The 24,621-nt window shown below is 43.5% G+C and overlaps 1 protein-coding gene across 4 annotated transcripts in view; it reads right to left on the reverse strand.

Moving 5' to 3' along the window:
* TRIQK (triple QxxK/R motif containing) overlaps window positions 1-24,621 on the reverse strand; it is a 298,291-nt gene that overhangs the window by 44,674 nt on the left and 228,996 nt on the right. Inside the window, exon 5 of one of the 4 annotated variants that reach the window (XM_073631951.1) lies at window positions 16,523-17,299. The exons of the other annotated variants lie outside the window; for them this stretch is intronic. Within the exon in view, the coding sequence (XP_073488052.1) occupies window positions 17,198-17,299 (102 nt within the window). The 3' untranslated portion in view covers window positions 16,523-17,197. Of the gene's footprint in view, window positions 1-16,522; window positions 17,300-24,621 lie in introns of those variants that run through there. 4 annotated transcript variants of the gene reach the window in all.

Consider the following 24,621-nt stretch of genomic DNA (forward strand, 5'->3'; position numbering starts at 1 on the left):
ACCCCGAATGGCAGATAGCATAAGTCTCGAGCCAAACGCCAAATCAATGCGGGAGCCAGATTTGTGTGAGGCAGAGTAATGAGAGTAGAAACGGTCTAAAGGGAATTTGTATCTCTAGATCTCTGTTAAGTCAAAGGTATGCGCCCAGGACTCAAGGTCCTGACAGGATGTCTGCAGGGGATTGGAGGAATCCAAGTCCGCCTGCAAGACCGCATTGAAGTCTCCAGCCAAGATAACTCTAGAGAGCTGTAATGGTGCCAATTTCTCCTGGATGGTATACAGTATGCCAGGAGAAAAGGGCGGGGGGAGATAAACATTGACAAATGCATACTTTACAGTACCTATTTCCAGGACCAAGATGATGTATCTGCCTCCCGGATCCGAACATACCTGTATCACCTTGTAAACAAGAGATTTATGTAGAACAAGGATATGCAATTAGCGGACCTCCAGCTGTTGCAGAACTACAAGTCCCATGAGGCATAGCAAGACTGACAGCCACAAGCATGACACCCAGAGGCAGAGGCATGATGGGACTTGTAGTTTTGCAACAGCTGGAGGTCCGCTAATTGCATATCCCTGATTAGAAGAATGGCGACCCCCTTGGCATAGCTAGAGTACGTAGCGTGAAATGTTTGTTGCACCCATGCTTTAAGGGAGAGAATTTTATTCCCCAGGAGGTGCGTCTCCTGTAGAAAGAGAATATGTGGTTTGTGGGATTTCAGGAATTTAAATTTACATGAGAGCTCTTTTAACTTTGTTATTGAGACCCCTTATGTTCCATGAGACTAGTTTAAACTGCGTGGGGATGCCCTAAAAAAAAAAAAAAGGTGTGTATGTGGGGGCAGGGTACTGAGATGTATCGGAGGGGCCCCGAAACCGAGGGAAGGAGATAGGACCCGCCCTCCAGGGAAGTCGCCACACCCCCATGTATGACAGCAAGTAGGGAAGTATGAGGACACTTCAGCAATTAAGGATAATCATTAAGCAAAGCAGTTGGTTACCAAAACACATTAACCTAGTGAACATATTAAACATAGTAAACTCCCTACTAACCAGCGACCCCAACTATGCCAGTCAGTTTTATACCCAGAACTAACTAAACTTCAGTCTTTCCCGAAGAAGTCTGTATTGCGGTGGCTGTAACCGCGGATGCTTCTCTAGGAAGGCAGAACTCAAGGGGTTAAGTGCGTAACCCAATACTCAATTAGTAAGGTAGCTCCAGTAATAAAAAGGGGAAACTAAAAAAAGGGGTGTATACCATAACTAGGAGAATAATGACTGCTTATTACCAGTGCACGGTGAAGAAGGCTTGTCTAGTCGAGCCAAGGGGTGACTGTAGCAGTCCCTGCAGGCCAGCCCATCCACACCAAGGGTCAGTTGGGGGTCTTTTTATCAGGGTAATCAGGAGTCATTTCACAACAGGATGGGTGTATGGTGGCCAGCCAACTTGAGAACAGGAGCCGAGTACAAAGCATTCAAAATGGTGGATCTTAAAGTTAAAGGCCCATCCCATAGCGACTCTAGGAGGCGTTTCATAGAGTTGAATTAGGGGGACTGGTTCATCTCAAGGTATTCAACCAGTCATCCGCATCAGTCGGAGAGTCGAAGAAACAAATCGAGGTTTTATGTGGGACCCTAAGGAGGCTAGGGTACATCATGCTGTATTTAATGTTCCTTTCGCTTAGGCGCTTACGGACATTAAAGGTTTTATGCTTATGTTTCAGCTCAGCTGAGAAATCCAGAAACAGTAGCACAGTGGAGCCGCCATGCTGAAGTGTGGGGTGTTTGCGGGCCTCGGAGAGAATCTCGTCGTGGTCTCTGTAGTTAAGAAAACAAGCAAGGAAAGGTCTAGGATTTGCTCCAGGGATAGCTCGGCCTGTGGGTACCCGGTGGGCACGTTCCACAACGTAGGTTGGGGAGACCTCAGCAAAACCTAGCAAGTTCTTAAAGAACCCCTCCGCAAATTCAGCCGGTCCCTCGCTCTCCTCGAGACCCAGGACACGGACATTGTTACGTCTCGCCCTGTTTACTGCATCATCAGATTTAGTGACAAGCATTTGTATTGTGCGTTGTAGGTCAGCTGTTTTATTGGTGCGAGTTGCCGTGAGGTCCTCAGTGGTGGATATTCTGGATTCTGTGTCAGTCAGCCGACCCCTGACTTTATCAAGATCGTTTCTTTTGAGATTGCTTTCTTCCGCGAGAACTATTCTTACAAACATGGACGTTTTGCGGTTTTTCAATGGCTGCCAGGATCACTGCAGTACCATCTGGAGTGGAGGGGGGGGGCAGGAGGAGATGTTCAGGGATGTCCCAGGCTCCGTATCTAACTCTGACAGTAGGGCTTGAAGTCTGCCCACAAGAGAGGCATCAGTATGTGTAGCTGGGGTGGGTGGGCGGCTCGGCGTGTTCTTGTTTACGCCCTTTTTTGAAGGGCACATTGGCTTGAAGGTGAGAGCACTGCACAGGCCTGGGGCTGTTCACTCTACTCCACAGCACCTATCACTGTCTCTGTGCAAGAAGAGGCTCTAGATTGGGAGGTACAGTCAGGGAGCCAGCAACAGTAAGGGTCTCAGGGAGTCACTCCACATATATAGGTTTCAGTTCCACTTAGGAGGCTAGATGGCAGTCACCCAGGCCTTTGGACAGAGGATGTTGTGGAAGCCACTCAGGGTATGAACTCAGGGGGTCAGAGGCACCTACTGTCTGCACAGCAGTTCCTCCACGAACCAGCCAGGACTCCAGAGAGGCCGGATGAGCAGGATGGGGCCAGGAGCATAGTGTGGATTCTCCCCTCTCAACCGACAGCTCTGTCTGCAGGCCTGGTGTGCAAGATGGCGGTGGATCGCTGGAACACAGAGGGCCGCGGCCTATGCCCCAGCCGCTCCACACACAGATCCCTGGTGGCAGAAGGACTGGAGGATGGGACTAATTGGCAGGCAACAGTCAACAGGGGGTGTGGGGTCCGCCGTGGCGACGGATGGACTTGGTGCCCAATAGCGGCTGACGCAGACTAGGCCACAACCACGATGCTTGCCCAAGCGGCGTCCGCTCGGGAGATATTCATCTGGGGGATGCTCAGCAGCTAGCTGAAGGGGATGAGCCATGTAGCAGCGTCCATGGGCTTGTAGGCTGTCAGATGGAGACGGATGGGCCCGGTCCGGACAATGGCCGCAACCGCGGTGCTCACCCGGCAGGAAAAATGCACTTGGGGGGGATGCTCAGCAGCCCGCCGAGTGGGATGAGGTGAGTGGTGGTGTCCCTGGATGTGTAGGCAGTCAGATGGAGAAGGATTCTGTTAGGATTCTCTGGAGCTCCTCTCTGACACGTCCACCGCGGTTTCACATCCGGTCACCCTCCAGGCCTCTATATCTCTGACAGCATGCCCCATTTGGCCTTTATTATTTTTGGTAGGCTACTGAAAAGAATTCACCATATCCCTGCCAGATTATGCAAAAGCCGATCACCACAGATTGTCCAGTTCCTAAAGTGAGGCTTTCTTTGTTGAAAGCATTTGGTCAAGGATCTGCATTCAGATCTGTAATCAGCACTCTGTGTGCAGAGGCTCCAAGCCAGCCATTCTCAACCAGGATTCCTCAAGAGGAAGCTAGAAGTTCTTTGAGCTGTGACCGATTGACCTCCCATCTGATGTTGCCTACATAGTTTCGGGTCCAGAAGCACTAGGTAGGGCCAGTAGCATGACACCAGTTATCTCTTTTGTCTGTAAAAGTTACATTCTGGCCACTATTGTAGGGAGGGCATTCTTTCCAATGACCACCAATGTAAGGGGGCAATCTTCCCACTAACTCCTGATGAATACATTTTAGCAGAGGTTCCCCAAGACCTAAATATTATATCAAGGGTTCTCCTGGGGTAAACCGGTTGGGAAAGGCTTATCCAAGCAAATAAATACCAATGTGTTTTGAATGGAAAAGGGAGTTAATTTTACACATAACTACAGACTTTGTGGTTCAAATGCATGGGAAAGGCAAATGTACCTCTTAGCAGGTTGTAGTTAATAGGAAACTTCAACCCTCCTCCTGCAAAGTGAACCCATTCTTTGCCTGGACTAGGCAAAGTATTAGGTTCAGCTATATCACTTTGTACTGTGCTATACCTGCCTATCACAATCTCATAAACCCTAGACAATTGGACAGCTGCTCTACTTAAAGTATAACTAACTTTTTAGATCTGAATATAATGGTGAGGGGTTATAACCCTATCATGGGTCCTTGTTAGGTTGATTCTCGTAAAAAGGAATGAAAGTTGAGGTATCTGAAATACCTCCAGGGGAATCAAGAGGAAATCTTATGACAACTGTCTAGGGCACTGGTCATCAACACTGTCCTCAGGGCCCACTAACAGGCCAGGTTTGCAAGATAACTGAAATACATCACAGGTGATATAATTTGCTGCTCAGTGATTGTAGTATTCTAGTCTGCATCTCGCCATGGTAATACTTAAAACCTGGCCTGTTAGTGGGCCCTGAGGACAGGGTTGATGACCACTCTTCTAGGGGATTTCCTTTACCTTAGAAGGATATCCTCCAACTTCTTGTTGAGACTACTGGGCAGAAAGTGAAGGCAAATCTACCTAATGAGATGGCAATAAAAAAACTGATAGTGGTTCTTTAAAAAGAAAATGTTGCTTTAGATATACTTTAAATCATACATACACATCCAAATCTAGGCAAAATAGTGCAGGGCTGTAAAATACTATACAGGGGGGAAACTAAATATTTGAGCCCCTGCTGATTTTGTAAGTTTGCCCGCTTACAAAGAAATGAAGGGTCTATAATTTTTATCATAGGTGTATTTTAAATGATAAAGACAGAATATCAACAAATAATTCAGAATAAACATGATACAGATGTTATAAATTGAGTTGCAGTTCAGTGAGTAAAATAAGTATTTGATCCCCTACCAACCAACAATAATTCTGTCTCCCACAGACTACAGCATGTGCTCATGTGGTACACAGATTAGTCCTGTTAATTTAAAAAAAGGGGGCTCCTAACAACTCGTTATGTGTATAAAAAGACACCTGTCCGCAGGGTCTTTTTCTTCCATTCAAACCCACCATCATGGGCAAGGCCAAAGAGCTTTCAAGAATGTCAGGTACAACATTGCAGACCTGCACAAGGCTGGAATGGGATACAAGACCATCAGCAAGAAGCTTGGTGAGAAGGAGACAACTGTTGGAGCAATTATTATAGCCAAGAAGTCTTAACCACTTAAGGACCGAGCCTTTTTCTGAGATTTGTTGTTTACAAGTTAAAAAAAAGTTTTTTTTTTTATAGAAAATTACTTAGAACCCCCAAACATTATACATTTGTTTTCTAACACCCTAGATAATAAAATGGCGGTCATTGCAATACTTTGTCACACTGTATTTGTGCAGCGGTCTTACAAGCGCACTTTTTTTTGAAAAAATACACTATTTGAATTAAAAAATAAGAAACAGTAAAGTTAGCCCAATTTTTTTTTTTATACTGTGGAAGATAATGTTACGCCAAGTAAATTGATACCCAACATGTCACGCTTCAAAATTGCGCCCGCTCATGGAATGGCAACAAACTTTTACCCTTAAAAATCTCTATAGGCGACTTTAAAAAATTCTACAGGTTGCATGTTTTAAGTTACAGAGGAGGTCTAGGGCTAGAATTATTGCTCTACCAATCGCGGTGATACCTCACATGTGTGCTTTGAACATTGTTTTTATATGCAGGCGCTACTCACGTATGCGTTCGCTTCTGCATGAGAGCTCGTCGGGACGGGGCGCATTTAAAAAAAAATTTTCCTTATTTTACCTTTTATTTTTACACTGTTTTTAAAAAAAAAAAAAAAAAAAAAAAAAAACATTGTCACTTTTATTCCTATTACAAGGAATGTAAACATCCCTTGTAATAGAAAAAAAGCATGACAGAACCTCTTAAAAATATGAGATCTGGGGTCAAAAAGACCTCAGATCTCATATTTACACTAAAATGCAATAAAAAAAAAAAAAAAGCAAACAAAAAAATTTGTCATTTAAAAAAAATGGCCCTGTGGGTGGAAGACGTTTTGACGTCGCTTCCGCCCAGCAATTGTATGGAGACGGGTGGGGGCCATCTTCCCCTCACTCGTCCCCATACCCAGCTAGTGACCGGACCCGATCGCCTCCGCCGCTGCCGATGGCTCCGGCAAGCGGCAGAGGGCACTGGATTGCAGCGGGAGGGGGGGCCCTCTCCTGCCGCCGGTAAAAGTGATCTTGCGGCGAGTCCGCCACAGTGACCACTTTTATCTTGTAGCGGACCACCCGCTGAAGAAGGGGATACCGGGGTTATTGCAGCTAGCTGCTGCCATAACAACGATATTCTCCTTCAAACAGCCGACGTAAAACTGCGGTGGGCGGTCCGTAAGTGGATAAAAGCGTTTGTTAACCCCTAAAAAATTTAAATAAAGATCCTGTTCTTTTAAAGCAGGTTATACAGCACAGCGCTGATCCCCCTCTATCACCTGAAATACCTGGCTAATCCTGCCAGTTTCTACCCTCCCCCTGTATGCTGATATATCAGGGCTGCTCATTCCTGACACTGCTGTCAGCATACGTGCCTCCGTCATATGCTGCTATCTGCAACTCTCCTGTCTCCCTCTGTCCTCCTCCTCCCCCTCCCTGCCTGTCATCTCTCACTATGGCCAATCTGCTGCTCTCCCCACTGCTTTAAAACTAACTGATCTGTATACCATCCCCTTTGTCAGATAAAAAACTGTGTCCTAGTGCCTCTTTTTTTTTTTTTTATAAAGCAAAGGATTTCTACCCGTTTTAACAGTGTCTTCCAGCGATCATATGACTCCAGGCTCTCAGCTTCTCTCCTCCCTGGCTGATGACAGCAGGGGAATCTCCACCCCGCCTACTGGATATATGACACAGGGAGAGCTGAGAGCCTGAACTCATCTTATCGCTGGGGGACGCTGTTAAAACAGGTACAAATATTTTTTTCTTTTTATAAAGCAGAGGCACTAGGATGCAGCTTTTTATCTGACAGAGGGGATGATATAAATATGAGATAGTGACCTAACAACCACTTTAAGGATTTACAGAAGATCTGTAAAGAGTGGACCAAAATCCCTCAGATGTGTGCAAACCTGGTAACCATCTACAAGAAACGACTTACCTCTATACTTGCCAACAAGGGTTTCTCCACCAAGTACGAAGTCATGTTTTGCTTGGGCATCAAATACTTATTTTCCTCACTGAATTGCAACTCGGTTTATAACATTTGTATCAATTTTGGGTTTTTTTTGGATCTTTGGTTGATATTCTGTCTCTATCATTTAAAATAGACCTATGATAAAAATGATAGAACCTTCATTTCTTTGTAAGTGGACAAACCTACAAAGTCTGCAGGAGATCAAATAATTATTTTCCCCACTGTAAATAGTGTAACATGAAAAAAAACAACATTGATAACATACAATAGCCCTATAAAAGTTAAAGGGGAAGAACACCCAAAGCCTGTTTGGCTGTACTTCTCCTGTGAATCACAGGAGTGCAGTTCGTTCTGCACTTCTGGTGACCCGTTTTCACCAGAAGCCCGCTGTCAGCTGACGTGTCAGAGCCGGTCTAGGCTCGGGCAAGATCCCGACCAAATGGTCGGGATCTGCCCACATGCTTGAACCGGCACCCAGCCTCTCAGCGAGCTGCTGAGAGCTTGAGCTGGCCGCTATCACCCCCTCTACAGCCCAGCACTCCAGTGAGCGCAGGGAGGTAAAGCAGAGAGCCGGTGACTAACAGGGAGCTCTAAGAACCGAACGATCTGCAGTGTTTGATCGCTCGGTTTTCAGTGTTAGAGCCAGAGGGGGACAGATGCTGCATCCACCTAGGCAAGTATGAATCCAAAAAAAGAAACATACTTCTCTTTTAATATATCCTCAACTGATGCAATGTTACACCAAAACGCTTGTAATCTACTGCCAAGATTGTAGAAGTGCTTCTCAAGCCAAATCTGCCTGCCATTAATCAAACAATTCCTGAATATTGTAGAAAGCAATGAGCTAAACACTATACTGGAATCCGGTTTACAGACAAATGATATGTAAAAAATCAAGTCACTCAAGCCCTATAACTGCACCAAGCCCTGTGAATATCGCAATCACCCTATTATACAGCACTGCAATATTTTGTTATTTGGACTTTTAAATAACAGGTTCACGTGACAGCAAATATCAGGAGCTGAATATTTACCTCCCCCGTGCTCCCTCGCCACCTCAATCCATCACCATGACTCATCAAAAGTCTGTTTCTACTTTTTATGTAAAACACACGATACTCCCGTTATTCAAAGTATAGTGCTCTCTGCCTGAGCAGGAAAGCTGTCATGTGGGAAGAGGAAGAGCATGAACAGCCCTGAGCAAGGTTAGACTTTCAAAGTCAAAACTTGTACAGAAAGTTTCAGTGAGCCTGAGAAAGGCAAGTATAGCTTCAACAAGGAGCCTATTGAACAAACCAAGTACTTTGCCTCAATACTACATCTGTATCATTTTTGTGCTCTTTGTTTCACATTTGCATGAAGCGGTCATCTGTTGGGAAAAACGCTTATCAATAAAATTTTACTGGTCCATTTTATTGAAAAATGGGGATATTTTCCCGCATGTATTGTTCCAGAAAAAGGCAGTTTGGCTGCAAAAAGTCACCAACAGATACCTTAGCCATCTATAATTCTGCTTTGAGATGTGCACATGAGTCCCAGCCATGCAGTACAAAGGTTTTCTTTAAGAGACATTCTGGAGATTGTCTATGAATAGCCTCTTCCACATTCCCATCACTATGATGGGGCGCCTCACTGGCAAATTGGATGTGCATAAGTCACGATGGGGCAAGGCGGCCTCATTGCTACTAATCAGAACAGTGCTCCATGTCTGAGCTGCCAGGCTTTGGGTATGGCGATGTAGGTAGATATGTTTGCTGTAGATAGAAGATAATCTGCAACTCCATACATGCTCTTAAATATTTCCAAATTTATTGATACTCCATAAAAGACAGATGAGATACAGCAGATGCTAACAAGTTTCAGCCATGATGGCCTTATTCACAACCTTTGCTGTAGGTATATTTTTCTTGGTAGTTGCTTTAACATTGTACAGAGGCGATAATAGACTCAATCTGCTCAATAAAGCACCTGAGATTGGGGTCATTTATTCTCACTTTCTTGGACAAGTACCTATTAGCTGCAGACAGAAATCAAATGTGGGAAGTCATCTCTAAAATGCTTAATATAAAATACTGCAGCAATTATTTATCATTCTGCAAATGGATAAGAGAAGTAATGTGGCAAGCATGGAAAGAACACTGTATTTAGAGGGCAAGAAATTCATACAAATCTGAGTACATTTTAATCCCTTCAATGCGACCGTACGCAAATTTGCATTCATGGCTTGAGGGGAGGGGTTAAACCTGGGTGATGCCTACAGTTGCAGGCATCACCCCGGTACTGATATTTAGAGTCAGCATGTGGCTTTTTAGCCACTCGGCTGTCATCCTAAGGAGCATGAGGGGAACCACCCCTCCCACCGCCTTTCGCCACTCTTCCCGTGCCTCCCCTCCCACCGGGAGACCCAAGCCACCAGGCGGCGCGTCCACCGGCTAGGCTGAGACCCGAACAAAGCCGAATTCGGCTTTGATCGGGTCTCCGACGTAAAATCCCGAAAGCGACGTCACAACATCACTTCCGGCGTACTCGGCTGCCGATGGCGCCAATTTAAAAAAAGACAATAGTATTCAGAATAGCCAATTTTGGCGATCTGAATACTTTTAAAGTTCAAAGGAGGGATTTGGGGTCTTTTAGACCCCCGATCCTTCCATAAAGAGTATCTGTCACCACCTATTACGGTCACAAGGGATGTTTAAATCAGAATTTTTTTTTTTTTAAAAAACGACAATGTAAAAAATAACTAAAATAACAAAAAAAAAATTTTGTTAAAGCACCCCTGTCCCCGCGCAGAAAAGAAAAAACGCATACATAAGTTGCGCTCGCAAATGTAAGCAGTGTTCAAATCACATATGTGAGGTATCGCCGCGATCGTCAGAAAGAGAGCAAAAATTCTAGTAAAAGACCTCCTCTGTAACTCTAACCTGGTAACCGTCAATTTTTTTTTAAAGCGTCGCCTATGGAGATTTTTAGGTACCGTAGTTTGTCACCATTCCACGAGTGTGCGCAATTTCAAAGCATGACATGTTAGGTATCTATATACTTGGCATAACATCACCTTTCACATTATACAAAAAAGGGTCTTTTTCCCAAAAAATTGCGTTTGAAAGATCGCTGCGCAAATACCGTGTGACATATATTGCAACGATCGCCATTCTATTCTCTAGGGTCTCTGCTAAAAAAATATACATAATGTTTGGGGGTTCTAAGTAATTTTCAAGCAAAAAATACTGATTTTAACGTGTAAGCAACAAATGTTAGAAATAGGCTTGGGCATGAAAGGGTTAAAGACGACTTTGGTTATGTTCACAAAAAATACATGTAATTTGTTTTCCAAATTCCATTGCGCTAAATACGGTCTTCATCTCCTAGGTAAAATGAATTCTGGAAAGGCCATACTTTAATTGAATGGGCAGAGATTACTGAAAGCCTTAATCTCCCCTCACTGGTCCTAAAGCCTTCTCTTCAGGCACAGCAGGGCTAGGGAATATGGAGACTTCTGACATCACACATCACATGACCAACAAACCAGAAACTCTAGGCCACATGTGCTAAACGCAAGGCCCACGGACTGAATTCGGTCTGCCAGGCCATTTCATGTGGCCCTCACACCTCTCCTGCAGCACCCCCCCTAGTCTCTGCCCCTACCTTGTCTTAGCAGTCACCAACAGGGAGGACGACAGAACTCCTCTGCCAGATCTTGGGCTTCTCAATGCAGCCATGGAGAGGCTCATCTCTGCCTCCCATCTCAGCAGGCAGCAGCAGAAAGGAGGACAGATCACTCCTCCTACAGATCCTACACCTCTCTGTGCAGCCGCCACACCCCCTCGTCTCTGCCTCCTCTGGTCCCAGCATTCAGCAAACTCAAGCAGCTGACTCCAGCCCTCCACTGGTCCACCTCCAGACCCGGCACTTTCTGCTTCCCAGCTTCGCCCCCAGCTTCATCCCAGCAGCAGCCAAGGTAAGTAGGGTGCAATGTGATGTTAGGGAGGATGGGAGGGCTCTTGACTTCTTATTTTTAGGGGGGTTCTTGACATTTAATGTACGAAAGGGGGGGTGGACATTGCTTATGATTATTATGAGAATATTACAAATCTATGCCAGTTTAAAAGGAGAGTTGCACACCACTGATATAAGTTATTACTAAAACTAGTAATAATTGAATGCAGGGGCAATTCTTTATTATGATGAAGAGTAGATATATTTATATAGTCTTACAGATACAACCGGCCCTTTGAGGGCAAACCTAATGCTGATGCAGCCTGCTATGAAATTGAGTTTTACACACCTGCTCTGGGCCAGCTTTTCAGTTTGGCTCTAAGATATGCCAAGCTGCAATTAAAACCGTAGCGGACACAATTAGGTCTTCACACCAGAACAGAACACAAAAGATGTTTTTACACATATACAAAGCTGAAAGAACAGTGATGGCACTTTTAGAATGTAATTAAAAGAAAAGAAAATCTTACTTTACTAGTCTAAGAGCTGTACAAGCATGTTTAATGCTTCACTCAAAGTCTCTGATTATGGTATACAATGGCAGCTCAGTAACTGCAGAATAATGCAAGTATATTTATAATGAGCTTATAATTTACAGCAATCAAGGAATATAAACTACAATAACATCCATTTCACTTAAGACATTGGTAAAGTTCAACCTTACTTTTGGCTTAAAAAAACAAAAAAAAAAAACACAACACACCACAGTCACACATTTGTCATCACTCTTATCTGTGTATTACCAGTACCATCTCCTCTACAGTAACAGACGACACATATGGGATGCAAAAGGCTTAAAGTGGTTGTAAACCCTTACAGCACAATTTTTGCTACAGGTAAGCCTATAATAAGGCTTACCTGAAGCTACCCTGGATATCTCCTAAACCTAAACAGTTTAGGAGATATCCCCTGTATTTGCATGTGCCAACGTCATCGGCACATGCGCACTGAAGCAATGGCACATACGTGCCATTGCTTCAGTTAGACTATGCCATTACCGGTGGCTTCCGCGTGCATGCGCGGGAGAGATGTCATCGTGGCTCCAGCCAATCACAGCGCTGGAGCCCGCGATACCCAGAAGTAACCCCGGGAGCGATGTCGCCGGCCGGAGCGGTGAACGAGGACCGCTGCGGGGGTTTCAATCTAAGGTAATACATAATGAGCTTCTTGGGTTTACAACCACTTTAACTACTTGCCGACTGCCTAACGCAGATATACTGCGGCAGAATGGCACGGGCAGGCAAAATCACATACCTGGTACGTGATCTGCCTCCCCCGGTGCCCGAGGCGGTTGGCTTTGTTAGGGGAGCGATCCAGGCTGAGGGGGAGGCCACTCATTCGTGGCCACCCCCTTGCGATCGCTCCCAATGAATGAAGATCTTCCTCTGCTGCTGTAATGTAAACAGCGGCAGAGGAAGTGATGTCATCTCTCCTCGAGCCGGTCTTTTCGTTCCGGCGCCGAGGAGAGAAGACATCAATGTGAATTGCACAACACTACACTAACAGTAGAACACATTAGGCACACTTTGACAGTGTCACTAAGCGATCGTTTTTCTGATCGCTGTATAATAGGACGTACACACGGTCGGACTTTGTTCGGACATTCCGACAAAAAAATCCTAGGATTTTTTCCGACGGATGTTGGCTCAAACTTGTCTTGCATACACACAGTCACAAAAAGTTGTCGGAAAATCCGATCGTTCTGAACGCGGTGACGTAAAACACGTACGTCGGGACTATAAACGGGGCAGTGGCCAAAAGCTTTCATCTCTTTATTTATTCTGAGCATGCGTGGCACTTTGTCCTTCGGATTTGTGTACACACAATCGGAATTTCCGACAACGGATTTTGTTGTCGGAAAATTTTATCTCCTGCTCTCCAACTTTGTGTGTCGGAAAATCCGATGGAAAATGTCTGATGGAGCCCACACACGGTCGGAATTTCCGACAACACGCTCCGATCGGACATTTTCCATCGGAAAATCCGACCGTGTGTACGGGGCATTAGTGTCACAGGTGACGCTAGTTAGGGAGGTAAGTATATAGGTTCGCCGTCAGTGTTTTATAGCAACAGGGACCCCCATATACTACCTAATAAAGGTTTTAACCCCCTGATTGCCCCCTAGTTAAACCTTCACCAGTGATCACCGTATAACTGTTACGGGTGACGCTGGTTAGTTACTTTGTTTTTTATAGTTTCAGGGCACCCGCCGTTTATTACCTAATAAAGGTTTAACCCCCTGATTGCCCAGCGGTGATATAAGTTAAGTTTTAGGGTCAGATAAGGTCTGCGTCGCCCCAGGCAGCGTCAGGTTAGCGCCAGTACCGTTAACACCCACGCACGCAGCATACACCTCCCTTAGTGGTATAGTATCTAAACGGATCAATATCTAATCCGATCTATACTAGCGTCCCCAGCAGTTTAGGGTTCCCAAAAACGCAGTGTTAGCGGGATCAGCCCAGATATCTGCTAGCACCTGCGTTTTGCCCCTCGGCCCAGCCCTGCCCAGCCCACCTAAGTGCAGTATCGATCACTGTCACTTACAAAACACTAAACACACATAGCTGCAGTGTTCGCAGAGTCAGGCCTGATCCCTGCGATCGTTAACAGTTTTTTTTGGTAGCGTTTTGATACAGTCGCTAACAGTCAGGAGCTTTTTTTGCCTGTGAGTCTTACTAGTGTACCACTAAAGTTAGAGCCCAAAATGGCAAATCGAAGGTACACTAGTGAAGAGGCCTACACATTTCTGAGCATGACAGATAGTGAAGAGGAAGTCACTCATCTGTCAGATTCAGGCTCAGAATACGATCCTGTAGACGACAGTGGCTCCATGACAGATAGCTCTTATGACGGAGTTGTGGTCCCTGCCAAGGTCAGGTGTACCAGACCCCGAACTTCTTCTTCTGTCGTTGATGTGCAAGAACCGCAGGTCCCTCGTATGGGGCAGAGCAGTGCTAGCGCCGCTATTCCTTCTGGTGAACAGGCAAGCACCAGCGGCCTAGTACACCCTGGTCGTACATCCAGCACTGCAGTATCACGTGGCGACGTGGCGAGTCCCATAAGTGCAGTTCAAGCTGGCGAGGTGGCAAGCACAAGTAGTGTCCCGCTGCCAACAAGAAGACGAACACAGGCAGTCATGCCCATAGTGCCCTTCCTGCTGCATTTGCCAATCCTAATTGGGAACCCACCACTTCTGCAGCACCCGTACTTCCCCCATTCACTGGCCAACCCGGCATTCAGGTGGAAACAGTTGATTTTTATTCGCTGTTTTTCACCGAAGATCTTTATAGATCTATGGTGGACCAAAGCAATTTGTACGCTGGTCAACACATCGCCACTATTCCCCAGTCCTCCCTTGCCAGAGATTGGACACCAATTATGGTCTCCGAATTTAAGCTATTTCTGGGCCTTTCCCTCAACATGGGCATAACCAAAAAGAGTGAGTTGCGGTCATATTGGTCCACTGACCCAATTCACCATATGCCCTTGTTCTCTGCCTCCATGACCAGGGCACAATACGAGCAGATCTTGCGGTTCATGCACTTCAATGACAATGAACTCTGTCGTCCTCGTGGAGACCCTGAATACGATCGGCTCTACAAAATTCGGCCCCTCGTAAAACACTTCAACCAACGTTTTGCAGACTTGTTTACTCCCCATCAAGTTGTCTGCGTTGATGAGTCCCTGATTAAGTTTTCTGGCCGCTTGTCATTCAAACAGTACCTTCCCAGCAAGCGTGCCAGATACGGGGTCAAGATGTATAAGCTCTGTGACAGGGCCACAGGCTATACATGTAGTTTTATGGTTTATGAGGGAAAAGATAGTCATGTAGAGCCGACAAACTGCCCTGATTACATAGGAAGCGCTGGCAAGATTGTGTGGGACTTGGTGTCACCCTTATTCGGAAAGGGGTACCACTTGTACATGGACAATTATTACACGAGTGTGCCACTTTTAGTCACCTTTTTGATCATCAGATTGGAGCATATGGCACCGTGCAACCTAATCGCCGGGGCTTTCCCCAGTGGCTTGTAGATTCCCGTCTTAGGCTGGGGGAGAGAGCCTGCTTGCAGTGTAATAATTTGCTCGCTATGAAGTGGAGGGATAATAAGAATGTTTTCGTTCTTACCTCCCTTCATGCAGACACGACGGTCCAAATTACTACGGCGACTGGTGTTGTGGAGAAACCCCTCTGTGTCCACGAATATAACCTTAACATGGGAGGGGTGGACCTCAATGACCAGTTGTTGGCGCCGTACCTAGTTGCCCGTAAGGCCAGACGCTGGTACAAAAAAGTGTCTGTTTATTTATTTCAATTGGCTTTGTTGAACGCTTATGTGCTATACAGAGCTTCAGGATGGACTGGATCCTTCCTTAAATTCCAGGAAGAGATCGTCGGAGCCCTTCTGTTTCCAGACGGTGCTCCACCTCATCTTCCCCAACCAAATGCAGTAAGCCGGCTGCATGAGAGGCAATTTCTTTATGTCTTCCCGAGTACCCCTACCCAACGAGCCCCCCAAAAAAGATGTCGTGTCTGCAGCAAGCACGGATATAGGCGTGACACTCGCTATTATTGTCCCTCCTGTCCTGACGATCCTGGTCTTTGCATTGGTGAATGTTTTGAACGCTACCATACACTAGTTGAGTATTAGCGTAGGGTACAGCATTGCGCAGACTAGGACACACTTTCACAGGGTTTCCCAAGATGCCATCGCATTTTGAGAGACCCGAACCTGGAAACGGTTACAGTTACAAAAGTTAGTTACAAAAAAAAAGTAAAAAAACACTATATAAAAATAAAAAAAAACAAAAATAGTTGTCGATTTATTGTTCTCTCTCTATTGTTCTGCTCTTTTTTACTGTATTCTATTCTGCAATGTTTTATTGTTATTATGTTTTTATCATGTTTGCTTTATAGGTATGCAATTTTTTTTATACTTTACTGTTTACTGTGTTTTATTGTTAACCATTTTTTTGTTTTCAGGTACGCCATTTAGCTGCAGAGCGGATTTATTTATCTTGACAGCAATAGCGTTTGCTCCCACGATACATAAAGCCGTGACTCCAGCTCTGTCGGAGGTGATTTCACCACCACAGTTACATACTTCAGCATATAAGCCGAAGCATGGGGGCAGCAGAGGGCGGAGGAGCGATTTGCTCCTACCTTATGCGGGAGGATGCCCCCATGCTTCGGCATATACAACCACTGGCAAAAAGTATGGAATCACCACTCTTGGAAAATGTTCATTCAATTGTTTAATTGTGTAGAAAAATAAATAATCACAGACATGCCTAAAAACTATTTTCTTTTAACATTCCAACCTTCTGGCTTTAAGAAACACTTAAAAAAAGAAAAAAAGAAAGACAACTGTAGTCAATTGCAACTGTTTTTGCAGATCAAGCAGAGGAAAAAAATATGGAATCACTCAAATCTGAGGAAAATATTATGGAATCACCACGTACTTTGCAGTTCTAAAACAAACATCTGCATTACATTACATCCTGAAAAATGATGTCATCATCAACTAACGTCCTTTCAATTGATGGAATAAGAAAAGTGTCCAAAATCTCAATATATACTTGTGCATTTATTGAAGATTTAATGACTGTCCTCTCCCCCGTACCTTTACCTGACATGCAACCCCATATCATCAATGATTGTGGAAATTTGTATGTTTTCTTCAGGCAGTCGTCTTCATACATTTCATTGGAATGGCACCAAACAAAAGTTCCAGCATCATCCCCCTGCCCAATGCAGATTTGTAATTCATCACTGAATATCACTTTCATCAGGTCATCCACAGTCCATGATTGCTTTTCTTTAGCCCAGTGTAACCGTGTTTTTGTCTGTTTTCATTTGGCTTTTCTGTATGTAAATCCCATTTCCTTTAGGTGATATCTTACAGTTCGATCACAGACATTGACTCCAGTTTCTGACCATTTCTTCCTCATTTGTTTTGTTCTGTATTTTATGTTTTCAAGGCATATTGCTTTAAGTTTTCTACGCTTTTAGTTTTTTTTGACGCTTTGATGTCTTCCTTGGTCTACCAGTACACTTCCCTTTAACAACCTTCCCATTTGATTTGTACTAATGAAAACCATCATTACCACCTAAACAGAAAAAAACACGGTTACAGTGGGATAAAGAAAAGCAATCATGGACTGTGGATGACTGGATGAAAGTGATATTCAGGGATGAATTACAAATCTGCATTGGGCAGGGGGATGATGCTGGAATTTTTGTTTGGTTGCGTTCCAATGAAATGTATGAAGACGAATGCCTGAAGAAAACACACAAATTTCCACAATCATTGATTTATTTTTCTACACAATTAAACAATTGAATGAACATTTTCCAAGAGTGGAGATTCCATACTTTTTGCCAGGGGTTGTATATATTTTAAGTACAGGTTGCGTTAAATGTTTTATTTTTTACTATGTTTTTTTTGTATTTGCTTTGCAGGTATGGTAAGTTTTACTGTTATACTGTAATGTTACTTTGTTTTATTGTTAACCATCATTTGCTTAGCAGGTACACCATTCAGTTGCAGCGCGGATTTATTAATCTTGACAGCAACAGCGTTTGCTCCCACAATACATAAAGCCGTGACTCCAGCGCTGTCAGAGGTGATTTCACCACCACAGTTAAAAAAAGAGCATATATGCCAAAGCACGGGGGCAGCAGGGGCGGAGGAGCGATTTGCTCCTACCTTTTGGGGCGGATGCACCCATGCTTCGGCATATATATATGGTGCATGTATGCCCATCATTAGAAGTGGGTGGATGAAGGGAGGTATTCTAATGGTGGGTATACCCACCGATCAATCTCTTTTTTTCGTTCAGCCCACAGGCTGCATGAAAAAAAAGTTTACAATATATGCCCAACAAGGACCAGCAACATACTGGTATGTTGCTGGACTTTGAGTGGTTATACCAGAATGATGCCTGCAGGTTTAGGTATCATTCTTTTCAGCCAGCGGTCGGCTTTCATGTAAAAGCAATCCTTAGCGGCTAATTAGCCTCTAGACTGCTTTTACAAGCAGTGGGAGGGAATGCCCCCCCACCGGCTTCCATGTTTTTCTCTGGCTCTCCTGTCCCAACAGGGAACCTGAGAATGCAGCCAGTGATTCAGCCAGCTGACCATAGAGCTGATCAGAGATCAGAATGGCTCCAAACATCTCTATGGCCTAAGAAACCGGAAGCTACGAGCATTTCATGACTTAGATTTCGCCGGATCTAAACAGCGCCATTGGGAAATTGGGAAAGCATTTTATCACACTGATCTTGGTGTGGTCAGATGTTTTGAGGGCAGAGGAGAGATCTTGGGTCTAATAGACCCCAATTTTTTCAAAAAAGAGTACCTGTCACTACCTATTGCTATCATAGGGGATATTTACATTCCCTGAGATGACAATAAAAGTGATAAAAAAAAACAAATGAAAGGAACAGTTTAAAAATAAGATAAAAAAGCAAAAAAATAATAAAGAAGAAAAAAAAAAAAAAAAGCACCCCTGTCCCCCCTGCTCTCGCGAAAAGGCGAACGCAAGCGTCAGTCTGGCGTCAAATGTAAACAGCAATTGCACCATGCATGTGAGGTATCACCGTGAAGGTCAGATCGAGGGCAGTAATTTTAGCAGTAGACCTTCTCTGTAAATCTAAAGTGGTAACCTGCCACTGCACGTTTGTGCGCAATTTTAAAGCATGTCATGTTTGGTATCCGTGTACTCGGCCTAAGATCATCTTTTTTATTTCATCAAACATTTGGGCAATATAGTGTGTTTTAGTGCATTAAACTTTAAAAAAAAGTGTGTTTTTTCCCCAAAAAATGCGTTTAAAAAAATCGCTGCACAAATACTGTGTGAAAAAAAAAATGAAACACCCACCATTTTAATCTGTAGGGTATTTGCTTTAAAAAAATATGTAATGTTTGGGGGTTCAAAGTAATTTTCTTGCAAAAAAAATTAATTTTTTCATGTAAACAAAAAGTGTCAGAAAGGGCTTTGTCTTCAAGTGGTTAGAAGAGTGGGTGATGTGTGACATAAGCTTCTAAATGTTGTGCATAAAATGCCAGGACAGTTAACCCCCCCCCCCCCCCCAAATGACCCCATTCTGGAAAGTAGACAGCCCAAGCTATTTGCTGAGAGGCATGTCGAGTCCATGGAATATTTTATATTGTGACACAAGTTGCGGGAAAAAGACACATTGTTTATTTTTTTTTGCACAAAGTTGTCACTAAATGATATATTGCTCAAACATGCCATAGGAATATGTGAAATTACACCCCAAAATACATTCTGTTGCTTCTCCTGAGTACGGGGATACCACACGTGTGAGACTTTTTGGGAGCCTAGCCACATACGGGACCCCGAAAACCAAGCACCGCCTTCAGGCTTTCTAAGGGCGTAAATTTTTGATTTCACTCTTCACTGCCTATCACAGTTTCGGAGGCCATGGAATGCCCAGGTGGCACAAACCCCCCAAATTACCCTATTTTGAAAAGTAGACACCCCAAGCTATTTGCTGAGAGGCATAGTGAGTATTTTGCAGACCTCACTTTTTGTCACAAAGTTTTGAAAATTGAAAAAAGAAACAAAAAAAAATTTTTCTTGCCTTTCTTTTTTCAAAAACAAATGAGAGCTGCAAAATACTCACCATGCCTCTCAGCAAAAAGCTTGGGGTGTCTACTTTCCCACAACTTGTGTCAAAATATAAAATATTCCATGGACTCAACATGCCTCTCAACAAATAGCTTGGGGTGTCTACTTTCCAAAATGGGGTCATTTGGGGGGGTTTTGTGCCATCTTGCCATTTTATGGCCTTCAAAACTGTGATAGGTAGTGAGGAGTGAAATCAAAAATTTACGCCCTTAGAAATCCTGAAGGCGGTGTTTGGTTTTGAGGTCCCGTACGCGGCTAGGCTCCCAAAAAGTCCCACACATGTGGTATCCCCTTACTCAGGAGAGCAGCTAAATGTATTTTGGGGTGCAATTCCACATATGCCCATGGCCTGTGTGAGCAATATATCATTAAGTGACAACTTTTTGTAAATTTTTTTTTTTGTCATTATTCAATCACTTGGGAAAAAAAAAATAATATTCAATGGGCTCAACATGCCTCTCAGCAGTTTCCTTGGGGTATCTACTTTCCAAAATGGGGGGGGTTTTGTACTGCCCTGTCATTTTAGCACCTCAAGAAATGATATAGGCAGTCATAAACTTAAAACTGTGTAAATTCCAGAAAATGTACCCTAGTTTGTAGACGCTATAACTTTTGCGCAAACCAATAAATATACGCTTATTGACATTTTTTTTACCAAAGACATGTGGCCAAATACATTTTGGCCTAAATGTATGACTAAAATGTAGTTTATTGGATTTTTTTTATAACAAAACGTAGAAAATATAATTTATTAAAAAAAATTTGTCTTTTTCCGTTTATAGCGCAAAAACTAAAATTACAGAGGTGATCAAATACCATCAAAAGAAGGCTCTATTTGTGGGAAGAAAAGGACGCAAATTTTGTTTGGGTACAGCATTGCATGACCACGCAATTAGCAGTTAAAGCGACGCAGTGCCAAATTGTAAAAAGTGCTCTGGTCAGGAAGGGGGTAAATCCTTCCGGGGCTGAAATGGTTAAAGTCTGATCATGTGAGCCGTCCTAATAAAGCTAACAGTTTTGCTTAAGTTAAGCTTAACCCATAAGTATAAATAGCCCATACTTAACCACTTGACCACTGGGCACTTACAGTGGGGATCGAAAGTTTGGGCACCCCAGGTAAAAATATGTATTAATGTGCATAACGAAGCCAAGGAAAGATGGAAAAATCTCCAAATGGCATCAAATTACAGATTAGACATTCTTATAATATGTCAAAAAAAGTTAGATTTTATTTCCATCATTTACACTTTCAAAATTACAGAAAACAAAAAAATGGCACCTGCAAAAGTTTGGGCACCCTGCAGTTAATATCTTGTACTGCCCCCTTTGGCAAGTATCACAGCTTGTAAACGCTTTTTGTAGCCAGCCAAGAGTCTTTCAATTCTTGTTTGAGGTATCTTTGCCCATTCTTCCTTACAAAAGTCTTCCAGTTCTTTGAGATTTCTGGGCTGTCTGTCACGCACTGCTCTTTTAAGGTCTATCCATAGATTTTCAATAATGTTGAGGTCAGGAGATTGTGAAGGCCATGGCAAAACCTTCAGTTTACACCTCTTGATGTAATCCCCCGTGGATTTTGAGGTGTGTTTAGGATCATTATCCATTTGTAGAAGCCATCCTCTCTTTAACTTCAGCTTTTTCACAGATGGCATCAAGTTACCATCCAAAATTTGCTGAAATTTTATTGAATCCATTTTTCCTTCTACTCGTGAAATGTTCCCTGTGCCACTGGCTGCAATACAACCCCAAAGCATGATTGATCCACCCCCATGCTTAACAGTTGGACAGCGGTTCTTTTCATTAAATTCTGTGCCCTTTCTTCTCCAAATGTACCTTTGCTCATTCCGGCCAAAAAGTTCTATTTTAACCTCATCGTTCCACAGAACTTCTTCCAAAATGCCTCAGACTTGTCTATATGTTCATTTGCAAAGTTCAAACGCTGATTTTTGTGGTGAGGACGTAGAAGAGGTTTTCTTCTGATGGCTCTTCCATGAAGACCGTATTTGTACAAGTATCTCTTTATAGTGGAATAGTGTACCACAACTCCAGTGTCTGCCAGATCTTTCTGGAGGGATTGTGCAGTCAAACGTGGGTTTTGAATTGCTTTTCTCACAATCCTGCGAGCTGTTCTGTCTGATAGTTTTCTTGGTCTTCCAGATCTTGCTTTAACTTCCACTGTTCCTGATGACTGCCATTTCTTAATTACATTCCGAACAGAGGATATTGACATCTGAAAGCGCTTTGCTATCTTCTTATAGCCTTCTCCAGCTTTGTGAGCGTCAACTATTTTCAGTTTCAGTTTTCTAGACAACTGCTTAGAAGAACCCATGGTGCTGATTGTTGGGGCAAGGTCAGATGAGTCTGGCCATTTAAAACCTTTGAGATTGACATCACCTGGTCTTCCCAGACGATGATTGAGAACAATCCATGACACTGGCAGGTCTCAGCTTTGCAAAGGGGGCAATGCATGCTATAAATCCTGCAGGGTGCCCAAACTTTTGCAGACGCCATTTTTTTGTTTTCTGTAATTTTGAAAGTGTAAATGATGGAAATAAAATCTAACTTTTTTTGACATATTATAAGAATGTCTAATCTGTAATTTGATGCCATTTGGAGATTTTTCCATCTTTCCTTGGCTTCGTTATGCACATTAATACACATATTTACCTGGGGTGCCCAAACTTTCGATCCCCACTGTAATCCCCCTTAATAACCAGACCAATTTTCAACTTTCGGTGCTCTCACATTTTGAATGACAATTACTCAGTCATGCAACACTGCACCTATATGAAATTTGTGTCCTTTTTTTCACACAAATAGAGCTTTCTTTTGGTGGTATTTAATCACTGCTGGGTTCTTTATTTTTTGCACTATAAAAGAAAAAAGACCGAAAATTCTGTAAAAAAATGCATTTTTCTTCGTTTCTGTTATAAAATTTTGCAAATTAGTAATTTTTCTTCATATATTTTGCCCAAAATTTATACCGCTACATATCTTTGGTAAAAATAACCCAAATCGGTGGATATTATTTGGTCTTTGTGAAAGTTATAGAGTCCAAAAGCTATAGTGCCAATATCTGAAAATTGATCACACCTGAGGTACTGACGGCCTATCTAATTTCTTGAGACCCTAACATGCCAGAAAAGTACAAATACCCCCCAAATGACCCCTTTTTGGAAAGAAGACATTCCAAGGTATTTAGAAAGATGCATGATGAGTTTTTTGAAGTTGTCATTTTTTCCCACAATTCTTTGCAAAATCAAGATTTTTTTTTCTTTTTTCACAAAATTGTCATATTAGCAGGTTATTTCTCACACACAGCATATGCATATCACAAATTACACCCCAAAACACATTCTGCTATTACTCCCGAGTATGGCGATACCACATGTGTGAGACTTTTACACAGCGTGGCCACATACAGAGGCCCAACATGCAGGGAGCACCATCAGGCGTTCTGGAGCACCCAGGCCAATTCTGACATTTCTCTCCTACATGTAAAAATCATCATTTATTTGCTAGAAAATTACATAGAAACCCAAAACATTATATATGTTTTTTTAGCAAAGACCCTAGAGAATACAATGGCGGTCATTGCAACTTTTTATCTCAGTATTTATCACGGTATTTGCGCAGCAATTTTTCGAACGCTTTTTTTTGGAAAAAAAAAAACAGATTTGTGCTTTAAAAGAAAACAAAAACAGTAAAGTTTTCCCAATGTTTTTGCAGAATGTGAAAGATGAAGTTATGCCGAGTAAATAGATACCTAACATGTCACCCTTCAAAATTGCACACGCTCGCGGAATGGCGCCAAACTTCGCTACTTAAAAATCCCCATAGGCGACGCTTTAACATTTTTTTACTGGTTACATGTTTTGAGTTACAGAGGTCGTCTATGGGCCAAAATTATTGCTCTTGCTCTACCAATCGCAGCGATACCTGACATGTGTGGTTTGAACACCATTTTCATATGTGGGCGGGACTTACGTATGCGTTCGCTTCTGCATGCGAGCACACAGGGACATGGGGGGGAAAAAAAAATATTTTTCTTTTATTGTTTATTGTATTATTCAATGGTTAAAACGCATTTTTTTTTTAACACAAAGTTGTCCATTTATACAATATTTCTAATACGTAGCATGTACATATCAAAAATGACACCCCAAAATAGATTCTCCTACTCCTCCAGAGTACGGCGATACCACATGTGTGACTTCCACAGCCTGGCCACATACAGAGGCTGAGTACAGCCGAGTACGGCTGAGCATGGCAGAGTATGGCTGAGCATGGCTGGGTATGGCAAAGTATGGCTGGGTATCACCGAGTATTGCAGAGTATGGCAGAATATGGCTGGGTATGGCAGAGTATGGCTGGGTATGGCAGAGCATGGCTGGGTATGGCAGAGCATGGCTGGGTTTTGCAGAGCACGGCTGGGTTTTGCAGAGCACGGCTGGGTTTTGCAGAGCACGGCTGGGTTTTGCAGAGCACGGCTGGGTTTTGCAGAGCACGGCTGGGTTTTGCAGAGCACGGCTGGGTTTTGCAGAGCACGGCTGGGTTTTGCAGAGCATGGCTGGGTTTTGCAGAGCATGGCTGGGCAGATTATTGCGGGGTATTGCAGGGTATTGCGAGGTATTGCAGAGTATTGCGGGGTATTGCAGGGCATTGCAGGGTATTGCGGGGTATTGCAGGGCATTGGAGGGTATTGCAGAGTATTGCGGGGTATTGCAGGGTATTGCAGGGTACTGCAGAGTATTGCGAGGTATTGCAGAGTATGGCAGA

The sequence above is a fragment of the Aquarana catesbeiana genome, linkage group LG05 (genome assembly GCF_042186555.1).
Source record: "Aquarana catesbeiana isolate 2022-GZ linkage group LG05, ASM4218655v1, whole genome shotgun sequence".
NCBI classification, from domain to species: domain Eukaryota; kingdom Metazoa; phylum Chordata; class Amphibia; order Anura; family Ranidae; genus Aquarana; species Aquarana catesbeiana.